We start from the raw sequence: 16808 nt of genomic DNA on the forward strand, positions 1-16808 counted from the left end.
GAATTAGAATAAAATTGTGATCAACAAATGGGACCAGATTAAAATAAAATAAGGATTACTCACTATCTACATCTACTGACAATAATTATTAGAATCTACAGAACAATGACAACATCAAGGGATGTGTACTGCCGTTCTACGCATTATTGTCCCATGTCAGTTTTGGACGATTTTGACTTTATGATATTTTTAAGTTTAGTTTGAATAACACCAAATAACACCAAGTCTGTTGGTCCCATCGTAACACTTCTACGCATAATTGTCCCACCAAGTATGTTCTTACACGGAATCATTAGTTTTACTAAGCATTATGTCTTGTTTACCTGTTGTATAGCAAGAGAATCACAAATCTGGAGTTTTTTTGAAAAGGTCCTATAAACTAAATTTTCATTTTTGGCTTTTTGGGTGTTTTTGAATACCCCTGACTCAAGGCGGTTCTAAAAACATCCAAAAAGCAAAAATTGAAAATTTGGTTTATTGGACCTTTTCAAAAAAACTCCAGAAATAAGGGTGATAAAATGCTAACTGGAGTGCTTAGGGACACACAGGGCGAAAAGGAACCCACGGGACAATTATGCGTAAAAACACATAAATCCGTCGAAAAATTTCAATCGCGTTTTTTTCAGTTGCCCTTTTTTGATAATGGGACAGTTATGCGTAGAACGGCAGTGTATGTGTGTGAGAAATTGTCCAAGGCATTGTGCACATTGAAATCAATCATCGTAATCGGCTATGAAATTATTTGTCTGGCCGGAAACATTGTTTTCAAATGAGGCAAGTTTTGTAAAAAGAGTTCTGTTGAAAATGCTGTTTAAGTTTAACTGCACGCCGAATTACTGCTAAGTCAACATTATGTTCTCGATGGAAATAAATGCTGTTATCATAATTAAAAATAATTTTCCACTTTTTATAATTTTATGAAATTCAAAATATTCTAATTACATGCACTATGGACGACCCGTCGATGCAAAACTGTCATAAAAACTTGTCGAAAAGTTGGAGCTCTCCACCGCTAGAGGCAGCACCGTGCATATCCTCGTTTTTGAACCTGAAGTCCCACGGATGTGTAATCAACCTGACAATCTGTGGGCACCACGCCGTCATAGTTTTCCGCAGAGAGTCAATCAGACTTGCCTTATCAGCAAGTCAACGAAGTTTTGCACGCGATCTCGCAGGAGCAGGAGCGTGGCTAGCTACAATGATCCATAAATCACGCGAAACCCGTGGTCCAGAGTGGCCACACCCCGGAGGAAATAGAGTTGTAAATCTTTGGATCGCAACCTGGCCAGCGGCGAGTCCATTGTGCGTAAATTCGAAACCTGTCGAAACTGTGCGAGAGCTCGCGCTGAAAAGTGCGTTACCGTCATCTGAGGTGAATCGGGACTGCAGTCTGAATAGGGACAGCAGTTTTTAGAGCACTTAAAGCTTTTAAATTTGGAAATGGATGTACACATTTTGTTGGCCTGAGTCTGTTCTATCCGAAACCAACCAGAAAAATCAAAATATTGTGCTCCAACATGGTTAAAACTGCTGTCCCAATCCGCCCCATGTGTCCCGATTGACCCCAGTTTACGGTACTTTTAGTTTAGCAAACAGCTCGTAAACGTTAGCCAGTGCTGGAAGTGAAATTGTGCAACACTTCAAAACGCCTAACCTTGTCTGGTGGGGTGAATTGTTGTGTTCGGAATGTCGTTTATTGTCAGGGTTAGCCGACTCACGGTGCTCAAAATACCGTTATTATGAAAAAAAATATGCACTCCGAGATTTTGGGGTCTATCGATTCCTTACACCATAGCGCATCTCTGTGCAAAAAATAAAAACATTCGCTGATGTAGTTTTCGAGATACAGCCCTTTTAAGATGTTACATCCGATTTTCAATAAGAAAACCAAAACAATCAATACAATTTCAGCACTTTAAAGAATATGCATTTCGAGATAGTCGCGACTCCCACGGTGACACCCGCGAATTTTCTCTTGTTTTTTCAGCGGTTTGCCATTCTTATCGCTGGGGATGCAGCGGTGAACTTGACTATTTTTGTTGGTTTAATTGGTGACCATTACACTGGGGCACGGAATGGTGAGCAGTTTGTTTAGAAAAAAAGCTATCAGAAGGTTTCTAACACAATTGCTATAGGTAAAATAAATATGTTTGATATAACTTGAAAAAAAAAAGTTTGTAGGCCAGTGTTATGAAGAGCATTCCAGCAAAGGCTCATAAGTGATTTCACAATTTGAAGGTAATTAGATGTGGTTTCTAACTTGGCAGGAAATAAATTCGGCTACGAGGGGCTCGTTTAAAATCTACTAAAGTAGTGTTGCCATTGCTCTGGTGAGAAAGTTTGCATTAATGTGTTTTAAGTGGTAGAAGGTTAAGTGTGAGGATTGTCACAAGTAAGTAACTAAATAAGTAAGTAAGTAAGTAAGTTAGTAAGTAAGTAAGTAAGTAAGTAAGTAAGTAAGTAAGTAAGTAAGTAAGTAAGTAAGTAAGTAAGTAAGTAAGTAAGTAAGTAAGTAAGTAAGTAAGTAAGTAAGTAAGTAAGTAAGTAAGTAAGTAAGTAAGTAAGTAAGTAAGTAAGTAAGTAAGTAAGTAAGTAAGTAAGTAAGTAAGTAAGTAAGTAAGTAAGTAAGTAAGTAAGTAAGTAAGTAAGTAAGTAAGTAAGTAAGTAAGTAAGTAAGTAAGTAAGTAAGTAAGTAAGTAAGTAAGTAAGTAAGTAAGTAAGTAAGTAAGTAAGTAAGTAAGTAAGTAAGTAAGTAAGTAAGTAAGTAAGTAAGTAAAGAAGTAAGTAAGTAAGTAAGTAAGTAAGTAAGTAAGTAAGTAAGTAAGTAAGTAAGTAAGTAAGTAAGTAAGTAAGTAAGTAAGTAAGTAAGTAAGTAAGTAAGTAAGTAAGTAAGTAAGTAAGTAAGTAAGTAAGTAAGTAAGTAAGTAAGTAAGTAAAGAAGTAAGTAAGTAAGTAAGTAAGTAAGTAAGTAAGTAAGTAAGTAAGTAAGTAAGTAAGTAAGTAAGTAAGTAAGTAAGTAAGTAAGTAAGTAAGTAAGTAAGTAAGTAAGTAAGTAAGTAAGTAAGTAAGTAAGTAAGTAAGTAAGTAAGTAAGTAAGTAAGTAAGTAAGTAAGTAAGTAAGTAAGTAAGTAAGTAAGTAAGTAAGTAAGTAAGTAAGTAAGTAAGTAAGTAAGTAAGTAAGTAAGTAAGTAAGTAAGTAAGTAAGTAAGAAAGTAAGTAAGTAAGTAAGTAAGTAAGTAAGTAAGTAAGTAAGTAAGTAAGTAAGTAAGTAAGTAAGTAAGTAAGTAAGTAAGTAAGTAAGTAAGTAAGTAAGTAAGTAAGTAAGTAAGTAAGTAAGTAAGTAAGTAAGTAAGTAAGTAAGTAAGTAAGTAAGTAAGTAAGTAAGTAAGTAAGTAAGTAAGTAAGTAAGTAAGTAAGTAAGTAAGTAAGTAAGTAAGTAAGTAAGTAAGTAAGTAAGTAAGTAAGTAAGTAAGTAAGTAAGTAAGTAAGTAAGTAAGTAAGTATGTAAGTAAGTAAGTAAGTAAGTAAGTAAGTAAGTAAGTAAGTAAGTAAGTAAGTAAGTAAGTAAGTAAGTAAGTAAGTAAGTAAGTAAGTAAGTAAGTAAGTAAGTAAGTAAGTAAGTAAGTAAGTAAGTAAGTAAGTATGTAAGTTAGTAATTAAGAATAAATGAGTGAGTAAGTGTGTAAGTGAATAAGTAAGTTAGTGAGTGGATGATTGAGTAAATGAGTGAATGAGTGAATGAGAGAATGAGTGAAAGAGTGAATAAGTGAGTTGGTGAGTGAGTGAATGAGTGAATCAGTTGAGAAATGAGTGAGTTTTTTTGTAGTTTTAGTTTTTTTCTTTTGAATTTTGTATTTTACTAAAATTGGTTAAAAAGGGAATTACTCGAAAAACAACCAGTTTTAATATTTAGGATTGTTCAGGAAGTATCAATCTGTAGTTGATGTTTGTAAGGTTTATGAGAATAATGTTAGCCAAAATTTTAACAACTCCCTTCCAGCGGTCAACTAAAGCAATCCAATTCAAATCTGATGCCCTGACTGTCCATAACAGTGTACTTCGTGTACCCACGATCGGCATGTTTCTTTTTCCACACCTCAACCCCGGCAATGAATCGACAATAAACGAAACCCTTTTCACAGCCCCTTTCGGAAAAAGGTAGTAATTTCGTCGTCGTCCAGAGCCTCGAGAAGTGAAAGGACTTCGAGGGCCATCTAGTTTGGGGAGTTCAAAAAATTAAAAACATACTCCACGGCAGGTTGGCGTGACCGCCGGCGACTAAAAAGGAGAAAAATCCTGCCCCCGGAGAGCCCAGCGCGGAATCGAAAGGAAAAAGGAGATCATTATTAGTCCGTGGCACAATCTCTTGCCGTTGCCGCCGCCGAGGAGGTCCCGTTTTTGGTGGTGGGTCCGGGGAGTGGCCCTTGAAAGTAGCAACTTTGCGTTTCGCGCAAATCCCACGTATCCCGAGGGGGTGGAAGTAGTAACAGATCTGCTGAAATGTAGAAAAGCCTAGTAACAGATCAACAGAACAACAGAACAATAGAACAACAGAACAACAGAACAACAGAACAACAGAACAACAGAACAACAGAACAACAGAACAACAGAACAACAGAACAACAGAACAACAGAACAACAGAACATCACCGAAAAATATCAATCAAAACCCGTAATCACAAAAAATAACGGTGATCGAAAATCGTCCAAACAACAGAACAACAAAACAACAGAACAACAGAACAACAGAACAACAGAACAACAGAACAACAGAACAACAGAACAACAGAACAACAGAACAACAGAACAACAGAACAACAGAACAACAGAACAACAGAACAACAGAACAACAGAACAACAGAACAACAGAACAACAGAACAACAGAACAACAGAACAACAGAACAACAGAACAACAGAACAACAGAACAACAGAACAACAGAACAACAGAACAACAGAACAACAGAACAACAGAACAACAGAACAACAGAACAACAGAACAACTGAACAACAGAACAACAGAACAACAGAACAACAGAACAACAGAACAACAGAACAACAGAACAACAGAAAAACAGAACAACAGAACAACAGCACAACAGAACAACAGAACAACAGAACAACAGAACAACAGAACAACAGAACAACAGAACAACAGAACAACAGAACAACAGAACAACAGAACAACAGAACAACAGAACAACAGAACAACAGAACAACAGAACAACAGAACAACAGAACAACAGAACAATAGAACAACAGAATCGACGAATCAGATATCATTTCTGCGAAATTTTGTCATCCCAACCCACTCGGGGCCGCAGAAGTCCAATGAAACAATCATAACAACGGTAAAATATTACGTGCACAAGTATTAATTTTTGGGTAATTTCGGTGCATTCAAAGAGAATGTAAATGAACGGTTTGTTGAATTTATCTGCCTGCCTGCAGTGACCATCGACTTACGCGGTCTGACGAACGGTGAATGTTGGTTTTTCGGCTGACTGCACTGTGCATCAAAGCCTGGCAATTCCGAAAGTGAAATGGCTCAGATGTGCGTATTCAATGAGCTGGTGATGCGTTGCGTTGTTGCATTTTCTCGCGCGAGGTTTGCCAGTGCATTGGGTGGAATGCTTGGGGTTGTGCTTGAGTTGCTCAAAGACAACAACTTTCAACCAAAAACAGAGGCATTTTCCTTTGGGTGGTTACGTTGGGAGGGTTTTTTGGACGAGGATTGAGAAACTGTGGAATTTCGAGGCAAGCTGAAATTGTTAATCGGGTTCGGGTTGTTCTTGACTATTTCAGTGTGTAATTAAGACCCAAGAAATCCTTGAATAGGTTTTAAAGTAATGCAATTTTAATTTTGGCTTGAACCTTACCTAAGGGCACATTTGCAGCGCGCTCAAAATGACCAAATTTAGCCATTCTCTAGGGCAAATTCCTGAAGACTTACTGCTGGCACAATTCCATTGCCACCACCAATTACTTGAGATTCGAAAGGCGCGTGAAAGTGTCGCAATTAATAATGATTGTGTGCCTCTTGGGTGTCAGTTATCCCAAAATCCTGACAGGTTGACATTTCGAAAAAAAAAGTGGGATTACATTGAAACTGGGAAAAGTTATCGACCTTATCGAGTACCGTTACTGAATATATTGCGTAATTCGAGCGCATCTCCAACCAAGTCATCCTTGAGGGGAGCCATCTGGGCGAAAGGAGCACACCCGAAAAACTGGAGCACTTGGGACAGGTTCGTTTATCACGTGGTCACGCAAAGGATTCCCTCCAGCAGAAGCGCGGCTTGTGGTTGTGGTCAACTGGTTGCGAAACCACGAAACACTATCTTCGCTCGTAAATAACGGGTAAATGCGACCGATTACGTTAAATTGGAGCAACGATCGAGGTGCATGAAGTTTTGATTTTGCGGGTGAAGTTTGGATTTAAGACAGGGGAGAAAAAGACTTTTAATATTTGTTATATGGTGTTTTAACACTATTTTAGAAAAGGGAAAAATACTTCAATTTGAATGAAATTGCAATAATTGGAAAAGAGTGAATTTTCAAACATATTTGAAAATTATTTTGATCTTGAATTTTTCAAAATACATTTTTTTCCAAAAAAAAGTGAATTCACTCGACAAGAAAACATTTTATTGATTTTAAGTTGAGATTTGATGTAGTTGTATGAATCACACGTAAAATCATGTAAAATTACGTACAAAGCAAAAAATTTAATGGTAAAATCGCATGCAAAAGCATGAACATTACCTTTGTGAAAAAGACACTTAATATTACACACTGCATGTGAAGCCGGAAATGGATTTTATTTGTATTTTTTTTATTTGGCTCAATATTTGTGGGGACCTTCCGTACGACCAAAGAAGCCAAACATTCAATGTTATTCTTGATTAAAAAAATTCCTTTTTCGAAAAAAATTTACGAGTGTTTCATTTTTTAAAATTGAAAATCGGACCATTAGTTGCTGAGATATCGACATTATAAAAAAGGGTTGTTCGGGTGAGTCTTAGAAACTTTTAATTTTCTTGTTTCTTTTTCTTTAAGCCGCTGTATCTCTATAACAAGAGGTGCAATTTTCAATGTTTCTTAGACAATTTTATAGAAAATTTTCTTAATGGTCACTAGCGTGGTTCACGTTTCTATGAAAAAGACAAAAGTTGTTATTTTGTCTTGCATCAACCGGAATTTCGTTCTTTTATGTCCCCAGAAGCATTCCTGAAAATTTGAGCCCATTTGGTAAGGTCTAGGAGCTCCAGTTTTAATTTGAAATTTATATGGGATTTTGATTTTTTTTTCCATGGGAAACTATCTTTTTTTACATTGTATTAGGATTTTTTTTTTATAAATCGATGAAATGACTTGATTCTTATAGTAGGAGATAGGTTTTGAACTGGGGAACAACTTTGTAGAACATACCAACATGCTAGGAAGTGACCCTTTAAAGATACAGATACTTTTAGATGGTGGCTGGCCCCTTCAAAAGCCACCATCTAAAAGTATCTGTATCTTTAAAGGGTCACTTCCTAGCATGTTGGTATGTTCTACAAAGTTGTTCCCCAGTTCAAAACCTATCTCCTACTATAAGAATCAAGTCATTTCATCGATTTATAAAAAAAATCCTAATACAATGTAAAAAAAGATAGTTTCCCATGGAAAAAAAATCAAAATCCCTTATAAATTTCAAATTAAAACTGGAGCTCCTAGACCTTACTAAATGGGCTCAAATTTTCAAGAGTGCTTCTGGGGACATAAAAGAACGAAATTCCGGTTGATGCAAGACAAAATAACAACTTTTGTCTTTTTCATAGAAACGTGAACCACGCTAATGGTCACTCATGGTCACTATTTTTAAAAATCAAAAAAAGTTCAAGATGGTATGTCAGAGACATAACCGAAAGACATAGGACAGTATAGGGCCTTAAATTTTTATTAAGATTGCTGATGTTTTCGGATTGATAGTGAAATGTAAAACCAGATTATTTTATTTTGCTTGATTGGAAGATTGCAGAATAACTCTTTCGTGAATGTTTTGGTGGTCCTGAAAAGGACCGTTTAATTTTTGCCCTGGAATAAAGAAATGAGATTAGGCTTGATCCTGGCTGGGTCCATCAGCGGTGTTCCAAGAGGGCGGGGGGATGGTTTCCTGTTAATAAACAATTGATGATGGTTGACTGAATAATTAAATACGTTAAATATATGAATAAAGTGGGAAGGAGACGGCGTGGCTGGAAGGGGGAGGGAAAGAAGGGAGGGGGGGGGCGGTTGTTTGGTAGGTTTTAGTGTGTAGTACAGTATGTTTTCGGATAGATAGTGAAATGTAAAACCAGATTATTTTATTTTGCTTGATAGAATTGTTGCAGAGTAACTCTTTCGTGAATATTTTGGTGGCCCTGAAAAGGACCGTTTAATTTTTGCCCTGGAATGAAGAAATGAGATTAGGCTTGATCCTGGCTGGGTCCATCAGCGGTGTTCCAAGAGGGCGGGGGGATGGTTTCCTGTTAATAAACAATTGATGATGGTTGAATGAATTATTAAATAAGTTCAATATATGAATAAAGCGAGAAAGAGAAGGAGTGGGTGGAAGAGGGGAGGGGCGGTTGTTGGGTAGGTTTTAGTGTGTAGTACAATATTGTTCTGCTTCTTAAAGTAATATTTACATTTCATTTGGTTCCTGATGTAGTGATGTTAATGTTTGGGGGGAGGGGAGGGGTCAGTGTGTTTAGTTAGTGTTTACAAAAGTTTTCTGGTTTACTTAAATTAATGAGTTTACAGTTCATTTGTGAGTTTGTGTTAGTGTAGGTGTAACTGGTAATTTACATTTCAATTTCTTCTTGTAAAATCCGATGATAATATCGTCGTGTCCGGCTTTGAACGTTTATGGATCAATGCAACTGAGATGGCTCGGGTTCTTCAGTTCGTAGTACAGACAACATGGGTCTGTGGTAGGAAAAATAGCATACATACCGCGAATTGCTCGCCACATGTATGCCTCTGGTAAATGTGAGATCAAGGACCGTTCCACGATTTGTGGTCGTCTGTCTCACGTCGTTAGCTAAGGATAGTTGGAAGTGCTCGCCCATAAACTTAATGAATTCGACATTTTCTCGTTTGGAAACGTCGACATTAAAATCACCGGTTACTACCATTGCACAGTGGTCCAGATCGCAAAATTAAGTGGAAAATGGATTTTTCGAAAAATGGTTAAGTTTTGGAGCTTTGGTGTCTTCAGAAGAGTTGTTGCAAATAGAAAGGGGCAACTTTTGGTTTGGTTGAAAATTAGGGTGGTTCACGATTAGGGTGATTTTGGAAATCTAACTTTACAGGAATATTTTTGGGATTTTTTTTGTCTTCTAGAAAGTTGTTGGGCTTTCCATTTCAAGCAACTTTGTCGAAGACACCAAAATTTTATCTCGTAATCTACGCCTTCTATGACCAAATTTATAGAAAGCATCTGAGCAAACCTTCAAAAATCAGTTTTTTGAACGTGGCAATTCAGGGTTAAGTTTTAGAGAAAAGTGATGTTCTGAGCACTTTTAGAGCTCTAAAAAACGAACATTTTTATTTGTTGACATGCCAATTTGGACTTAAGGATCAAAAGTTACAGCCATTTTAAGGTAAAAAAGATGCAAATTTAAAACTTAAATATCTCGAAATGGCGCAAGCCAAATTTTAAGCACTAGGTTGCATTTGAAAGAGGAGATCTAGCACTACAAACGCTGAAAAAATCCCAGAGGTGTTTTTCTTTAAACTCGAGATATCTTCATTTGAAAAAGTCTAATTTTCAAGGGAAAATCATATGGGACCACCCTAACGAAATTCGAAAAATGTCCCAATATATGTTTTTCCATGTAATTTTGCCCGCTGAATCCGAATCTGCCCTCAGAGTTGAGCCAAAGTATCGAAAAATCGAGTTTTGGTCATTTTTTGGGTTTCTATGTAAAATTATCATTTATGACCAAAAAATGACCAAAACTCGATTTTTTGATACTTTGGCTCAATTCTGAGGGCAGATTCGGATTCAGCGGGCAAAATTACATGGAAAAACATATATTTGGACATTTTTCGAATTTCGTTAGGGTGGTCCCATATGATTTTCCCTTGAAAATTAGACTTTTTCAAATGAAGATATCTCGAGTTTAAAGAAAAACACCTCTGAGATTTTTTCAGCGTTTGTAGTGCTAGATCTCCTCTTTCAAATGCAACCTAGTGCTTAAAATTTGGCTTGCGCCATTTCGAGATATTTAAGTTTTAAATTTGCATCTTTTTTACCTTAAAATGGCTGTAACTTTTGACCCTTAAGTCCAAATTGGCATGTCAACAAATAAAAATGTTCGTTTTTTAGAGCTCTAAAAGTGCTCAGAACATCACTTTTCTCTAAAACTTAACCCTGAATTGCCACGTTCAAAAAACTGATTTTTGAAGGTTTGCTCAGATGCTTTCTATAAATTTGGTCATAGAAGGCGTAGATTACGAGATAAAATTTTGGTGTCTTCGACAAAGTTGCTTGAAATGGAAAGCCCAACAACTTTCTAGAAGACAAAAAAAATCCCAAAAATATTCCTGTAAAGTTAGATTTCCAAAATCACCCTAATCGTGAACCACCCTAATTTTCAACCAAACCAAAAGTTGCCCCTTTCTATTTGCAACAACTCTTCTGAAGACACCAAAGCTCCAAAACTTAACCATTTTTCGAAAAATCCATTTTCCACTTAATTTTGCGATCTGGACCACTGTGCATTGGCAAACCAGTGCGGGCAGTCTGGAGCAACTTCCGTGCCAAAAACCAACCTTTCTGCTTCAGTGTGGTTCCTGGGATGATGTACACCGAGAACAGCAGTACCTCAGTGCCCATCACATCCACTGTAGCAGCGCAAACGTCACCGTATTTATCTGCCACACCGAAAAGTTCGTCTCGATCTTGACTCACCAATTCGGGAGTATACGGGACTGCCATGCTGGTTTTGGTCGTCGTCTTTCGATAAATTGCCACACCGCCAGATCTTGCGTCATCCCTTTTGGACTGGACAACACAAGTGTAGCCTTCAATCTCGACCGAGGAGTTATCATCCAACCACGTCTCGCTTAGGGCCAAGTAGTCTACACTGGTCAGTATGGAATCGATCGATATATCCTGGTGATGAGCGCTCAAGCTTTGGACGTTGATTGTCATCAGGGTGCATGCTGGTCCACTACTCGCCAACACCTCAGAAAAATCGTCTCCGATCGTTCGATAACGGTTATTCCTCAAGCGCTTGTATTCGTCCCGCAACTCACGCATCGCTGGAGAGTTGTTTGCCTTGGCGTGGTGGAACACAGGCTTTTCCTTAGACGGATCTAGGGAGGGATTGTCCGCGTAGGTCAAGTAGAGTCCTTCCAGCGAAGTAACCCGTGACAAAGCAACGTACACCAGCCTTTGCTCCTGCGAGCGACTGTACTGGTAAACGACCTTGGAGAAAGTTCCACCTTGTGACTTGTGGATTGTCATGGAACAGGCACTCGCAATCGGAAATTGAATCCGCTTGCATTTGATCGTACCTCCAAGAGCGATGTTCACGTGCTGCTTCGTGATGGGGGTCCAATCCTGCTGCAGGAGATGGGGTCGGGCGTTAACGACTGCCTGCGCCTTAGATCTTGCAATGGTTCCGATTTTCTCCGTATCGAATTGCAACCAGAGTCTGTAGATCACTTCTTCGCCGGCGTCGTTTTCCCGCATCTCCACATACTTCAGCTCGCCGATTGCTCCGTTTACCAGATTATCATCGCCATCGATGTTGGTAGTGATCATGTAGGGCTTTCCAATGCAAAAACGAACCATATATGGCAGCCCACTCGTTTGGGCTGTGCTCATTTTATGTAATTTCGTTCGTGCACTGGTTGCCTGAGCGGATGTGCTGTGACCTGTGATCATATCGTCGGCAAGACAGTCCAGACCTTCGAGCCCACTCAACGCTTCTCTGTTGAACCGATCGACATCAACGTTTTGATGGAACAGCCAAACGGCGTTGGGAGCTTCCCGTTGGCAGTCCTCCACTGACTTGAACCGACTCTCGATCAGCGTCTTCTGTTCATCCGTCAGTTTCTTGCCTTCGCCAATCGCGGTGAGGATGGTGGAGAACACCACATCGGTCTGACGCATGACCTGATCCAACTCGTACAGTCGGATGTAATCCCACAGCCAAGATCCACCAATCGAATTTCTCGGAGCCTTATAGATTGGTAAAGCATTGACTGGATTCAGCTGATGTAAATCTCCGGTAAACGTAACGTTCTGGTTAGCGAATGGGTGAAGGTGGTCCAAATGAATATCCTGCAAACGTATGTGCATTGTTCTGAAGTTACCTGCGCTAAGCATACTAACTTCATCTACAATGTGGAGCTTCACGTTTCGGAATTCATTTCGGTACGTCTGCAGCCATTCAGGGCTAAGCTTTGAGTCACTCTGGCGCGATATTGCAATGCGGTAGGCACGATGGACCGTAACACCGTCAATGTTAACGGCGGCTTTGCCTGTCGACGCACATGCAATATACGCGTTGTTGCGAGAGTTGTGACCTTGGCTGTACCGGTTATAGGTTTCCATCATCAGACGCAGTGTGAACGTTTTACCACTACCCGCTGGTCCAGTCAGGAAGATCTGCATCGCTGGAATTTCAGGATCAAAGCTCGTCAGTCGATGGATGATGTGGAGGATCAACATGCGCTGCTTCTCGTTAGCCTGCCGCATCCAGGCACAGTAGTCAGCTTTTGGCATGACATTCGAACGTTGTTTCACAATCGCTCGCAGTGCAGAAGTCGGCAGGTTTTCGATGTCATCGTTGTTTGGCTGCATGTCGATGCTCCTCACGTACTCGTTGTGCTTCTCCGTGGCGGCTCTCTCTTGCTCGCCATCGCCTTCCTGTGCGATTATTCGGAGGTATTCCTCAACGGTCTGCTCCAAATTCAACTCACAATCGTATTCCTTACGTTTCGCGATGAGCTCTGTCTCATGCGAATCGTACAATTGGAGGAATTTGTTCTGGTCCAGCAGGTCGACTCGTTCATTCCGGAACGGCAAAAACAGGAGCACTGCCTCTCGCTTGTACTCGACCATTTCGCTCATCGGATATCCTCGCCATCGCAGGATTTTGGCAGTGCCTCGTAGCTTGTAGCTGTTTTTGGTGCTTTTCATCGGTGCATACCATGCGACGAAATCAGCCAGGCACACATCCTCCAATCCATCGCGGTCCTCATACTTCTGGACGATGTTTCTGGTCCACACGTCCGTTGAGTCGTCGTCGAGTCCCTCGTTGTCCATCTGCTGGTGTCGCTTCCGGCATCGGGTTCTCTCATTTGGCCACATTGTCGGCACAAATTCGATTTTCCGGCTTGCTTCGGACATTGGTAACCGGAGCAAGATCCACGCTGCTTCCTGTGAGCACATCTCAACACTGTTGAGTACTCTCACGCCCAACTTCTTCAGCAAGCCTTGATAGTCGTAGTCGGGATACTGCTCCTGCAGCTCGAGAAGCTCTCGGTGAAACGCGCTGATGCCTCGATTTGTCTTGTTGACGTAATCAACCAAATAAGAGGCGCACGAGTACTCGTCCATGATGAACTGCAGATCACTGTTGGAGCGAAGTACACCGCCAATCCAAACGTTGAATGGATTCATGTAGAGCTGATTCATCGGACGCTTGAAGAAGAACGCTGGTCGCTGTAGCCATGCACGAATCACTTCGAGGTAGTATTCCTCGGTACACTCACAATCGGCCAGAAAGTCTTCGAGAGTTTCGAAAGTCTTCGTTTCCAGAATCTCACGAAACTCGAGAGCACGTTTCTTCAGTGCAGAACGACGACTGTCATCAGCCGGAAGGGGCACCAATACCCGATCCTCGTTCATCGGCCAGTACGGAATGTTGAAACGACAACGTTTATCGTTGTGTTTGTAACACGTACGTGTGTGAGCGTGCTCTTGCTTCTTGCCAAGCAGTGGTCCCAACCAACGGAAGGCATCGATGGAGCAGAGAGTGTTGATCATTTCAATGGTGGCGGGCATGTCCTCGGAAACGTCCTCACGAGGATCGTTTGCACACCAGAGCATGATGTGGGCATGCGCGCTACCACGTTGTTGAAACTCGATCCGCTTGAAGTAATCCACAACGTAGTATTTACCAAATGGACTGAACCGTTTGGACTTCAAGATGCGCATTATGACGTCAACAAGCTTGTCGATGTATGCAACACACGTCACAGGATCTTCAACGACCAACTTTGCCTTTTGAAACGCGCTTAACTCCGACAGCGGGTCGGCCAATTCAAGGTCATCGTAGTCACTGGACAATTTGTGCAGCACCTTCAACAGTTCTTCCCATTGAGTTTCACTGGCGCTCAAGGTGAGAAACATTGTTGGTTTACCCAACTGTCGAATCATGGCGAAGAGGTCCTGTTTGCGTCCTTGCCAGTACTGCACAGAGTTCGGTATCCCTTTGAAGAAAGCCAAGCCAATCTCCATCATATTCCTCTGGAACTCTGGATCGCTGAGCTGGGCACGTGTGACGTTATCTGTTCCCACAGATTTGAAGTGGCATTTGAGCCCTTCAATCATACGGCAGTATAACACCTTCATGGCCATGGCCAGAATGTGATCTGGACGAGCACCCCGCCTGTCAGCTCGCCTAGCTTCACTGCTCGCCTTGTTGAACACAGTAGCTTGTACGCCTAGCTTGATCGTTGTCGGGAACCCATAGTATATGTCGGGATTACTCAACTCCTCGGCATTCTCATCGTACAAAATACTCGAGGGCATTCGGTTCATGGTAGGGCAAAGCTCCAGGTACATGTCTTCGTTCCACATCGCAGTTTGTTGCATGCTAGCCAACAGCTCGGCTTCATCTTCGATGATATCCAGTGGCATTGCTTCTTCCGCCCGCGAGGGACCCTCCTGTGGATCTGCTCCGAACGCATTCAATCGTTCTTCGTCAAAAGTAATGCCCTCACGTTTATACAACGGAGTAGTTACGAGATACTTGAGCCAAGCATAAACAGTCCCCTTGCAAACCCACCCCGAGTAATGGCTCGATTTGTGTGCAGTGTGCTTCTTGAAGCTCACATTAATCGCACAGTCATTATCAAGATCGCGAGGAAGAACCCGAACCATCTCCTCAACGTCTACCGGCACATTGATCACCTGCCCAATGATACCATAGTTGCCCAAAGCATGACACAGACGACGAATCACCAGAAAGATGAAACGGGGAGAAATCAGCCGCTTGCTGATCATATCCAGTTTGGGAAGACCCGGTGGTATCGGCGGGTAAACAAATCCGTTGCTTTTGGACAGGGTTGGGACCTTTCCACGATTCAAGCTGCTGTTGCAGGTTTGGCACACCATGAAACCTTCGGTTGAATCAAAGTCGCCGGCTTGTACCAGTACATTTCCTCCAGCTTCAGTGATGGGCTTCAAGTCGTTCTTGAACCAAAGTCTGTCGCAAACGCTGCACACAGCACCAAACGAGTTCTCAACGAAAAGCTTACGGAACTCAAGAGTGGCCCTGTCGTAGTTCGGTCTGCTTGCATTGCGAGGACCTGGCTCTGTGAAACACGATAGAGTTGACCCAAACCTCGAAAACTTCGCATAAATTTAAAGACCTACCCTGGCTTGCCCCATCTGAAATGCTATCCGACTGACTTGGTGCAGAATTTGATGGCATTTCTAAAAAGTTATTTTGCGTGTTTAGTAAATTTTTCACAATAACACAATGTGTTTAACGTCTCACCTTCTTCATCAATCTGCACCACCGGATCATGGAGGCTTATTGCGTCTACCTCCATGGGCGGATAAATCCCTAAAAAGTTGCGTATGAAAAATATTTGAAAAGTGCGTTGAGATGGATCTAATAATATCGAAAATTATATATTAGCATAACAAATTTTGTCCCTTTGTTTTGAGATGATAATGTTTATAAGAGTAATTGGAAATACAGTGATAACACAAGGCCGAATATTTTCAACCTGAATTAATGTTCATTTCATTTAAAATCGTATCTTTGGCATGACAAGTATTATGTTGGAAATTTATTCCAAATTTTTACGTTCTTTTGAACATAGTGCTTAAAATCTGTAAAACAATAGGCTAAAGAGATTACGCTAATGTATTAAATTTTGATTCTTTACGGAAATGCTAATTTTTCATCTAATTATAACTTTTATTTCAATTTATCACTTTCCAATTTATTTCAATTTATCACTAGAAAGTGAATAAAAGCTGTAGAAATTTAGCACGCACACACACACACACACACGCGCACGCACACGCATAAATTTTCTACGATCGCACTTACCCTGTTCGGGATTCTCCGATGCCGAATTTGGAACCGAAATGTCCGCGGTTCCTCGTCTACCGCCCCGTCGCACACCTCCAGCAACGAAAGTAACATCCGCGGTAGCACCTCCTTGCTCGCTCCGACCGAACGTTGTCTGTCCAGTCCTCCTCCTCTCCCGCAACCGTCTCATACGTTCAGCAGAAGTGCTGCCAGACGCATTCGACCCTTCCGTTGCATCTCCCACTCGCTCCTGCCGCCTCCGATTTCCTGGATTGGACACCGACGGTCCAGCCCCAGAACCTTCCGGGAACTCATCCCCGTGCTCTCCACCTCCTTCAGCAGCTCGCTTCCGTCGCCTGTACCGCCTCATGCGTTCAGCGTTGTCCACTGGCGCCGCGGTAGGCTCACCCGCCAACTGCCTCTCCTCCTCTCTCTCCTCTCTCTTCCGCTTCCGATAGGACGCCGTGTACACCTTCTGCAAATGCTTGGACAT

The 16808-nt window shown here is 41.1% G+C and overlaps 1 protein-coding gene across 1 annotated transcript; it reads right to left on the reverse strand.

Annotated features, from left to right (window-relative positions):
• Positions 1–4346: 4346 nt before the first annotated feature.
• LOC120423642 (uncharacterized) lies at positions 4347–16808 on the reverse strand. Its single transcript, XM_052706903.1, has 4 exons — positions 16334–16808; positions 15770–15838; positions 10803–15584; positions 4347–4495 (listed from the first exon to the last, which is right to left on the reverse strand). Exons 1-4 carry the CDS (start codon positions 16806–16808, stop codon positions 4347–4349), a joined length of 5475 nt encoding a protein of 1824 aa, XP_052562863.1.

The sequence above is a fragment of the Culex pipiens genome, chromosome 2 (assembly GCF_016801865.2).
Source record: "Culex pipiens pallens isolate TS chromosome 2, TS_CPP_V2, whole genome shotgun sequence".
Classification (NCBI taxonomy): Eukaryota; Metazoa; Arthropoda; class Insecta; order Diptera; family Culicidae; genus Culex; species Culex pipiens.

Excerpts from the sequence above, each read along its gene's own strand:
- LOC120423642 (XM_052706903.1), bottom strand. The coding sequence starts at position 16,808 with ATGTCCAAGCATTTGCAGAAGGTGTACACGGCGTCCTATCGGAAGCGG. Across the intron at positions 15,839-16,333 it reads ATCGGAGAATCCCGAACAGG|GGATTTATCCGCCCATGGAG; the intron begins GTAAGTGCGATC and ends GCAACTTTTTAG. Across the intron at positions 15,585-15,769 it reads GGTGCAGATTGATGAAGAAG|AGCCAGGTCCTCGCAATGCA; the intron begins GTGAGACGTTAA and ends CGTGTTTCACAG.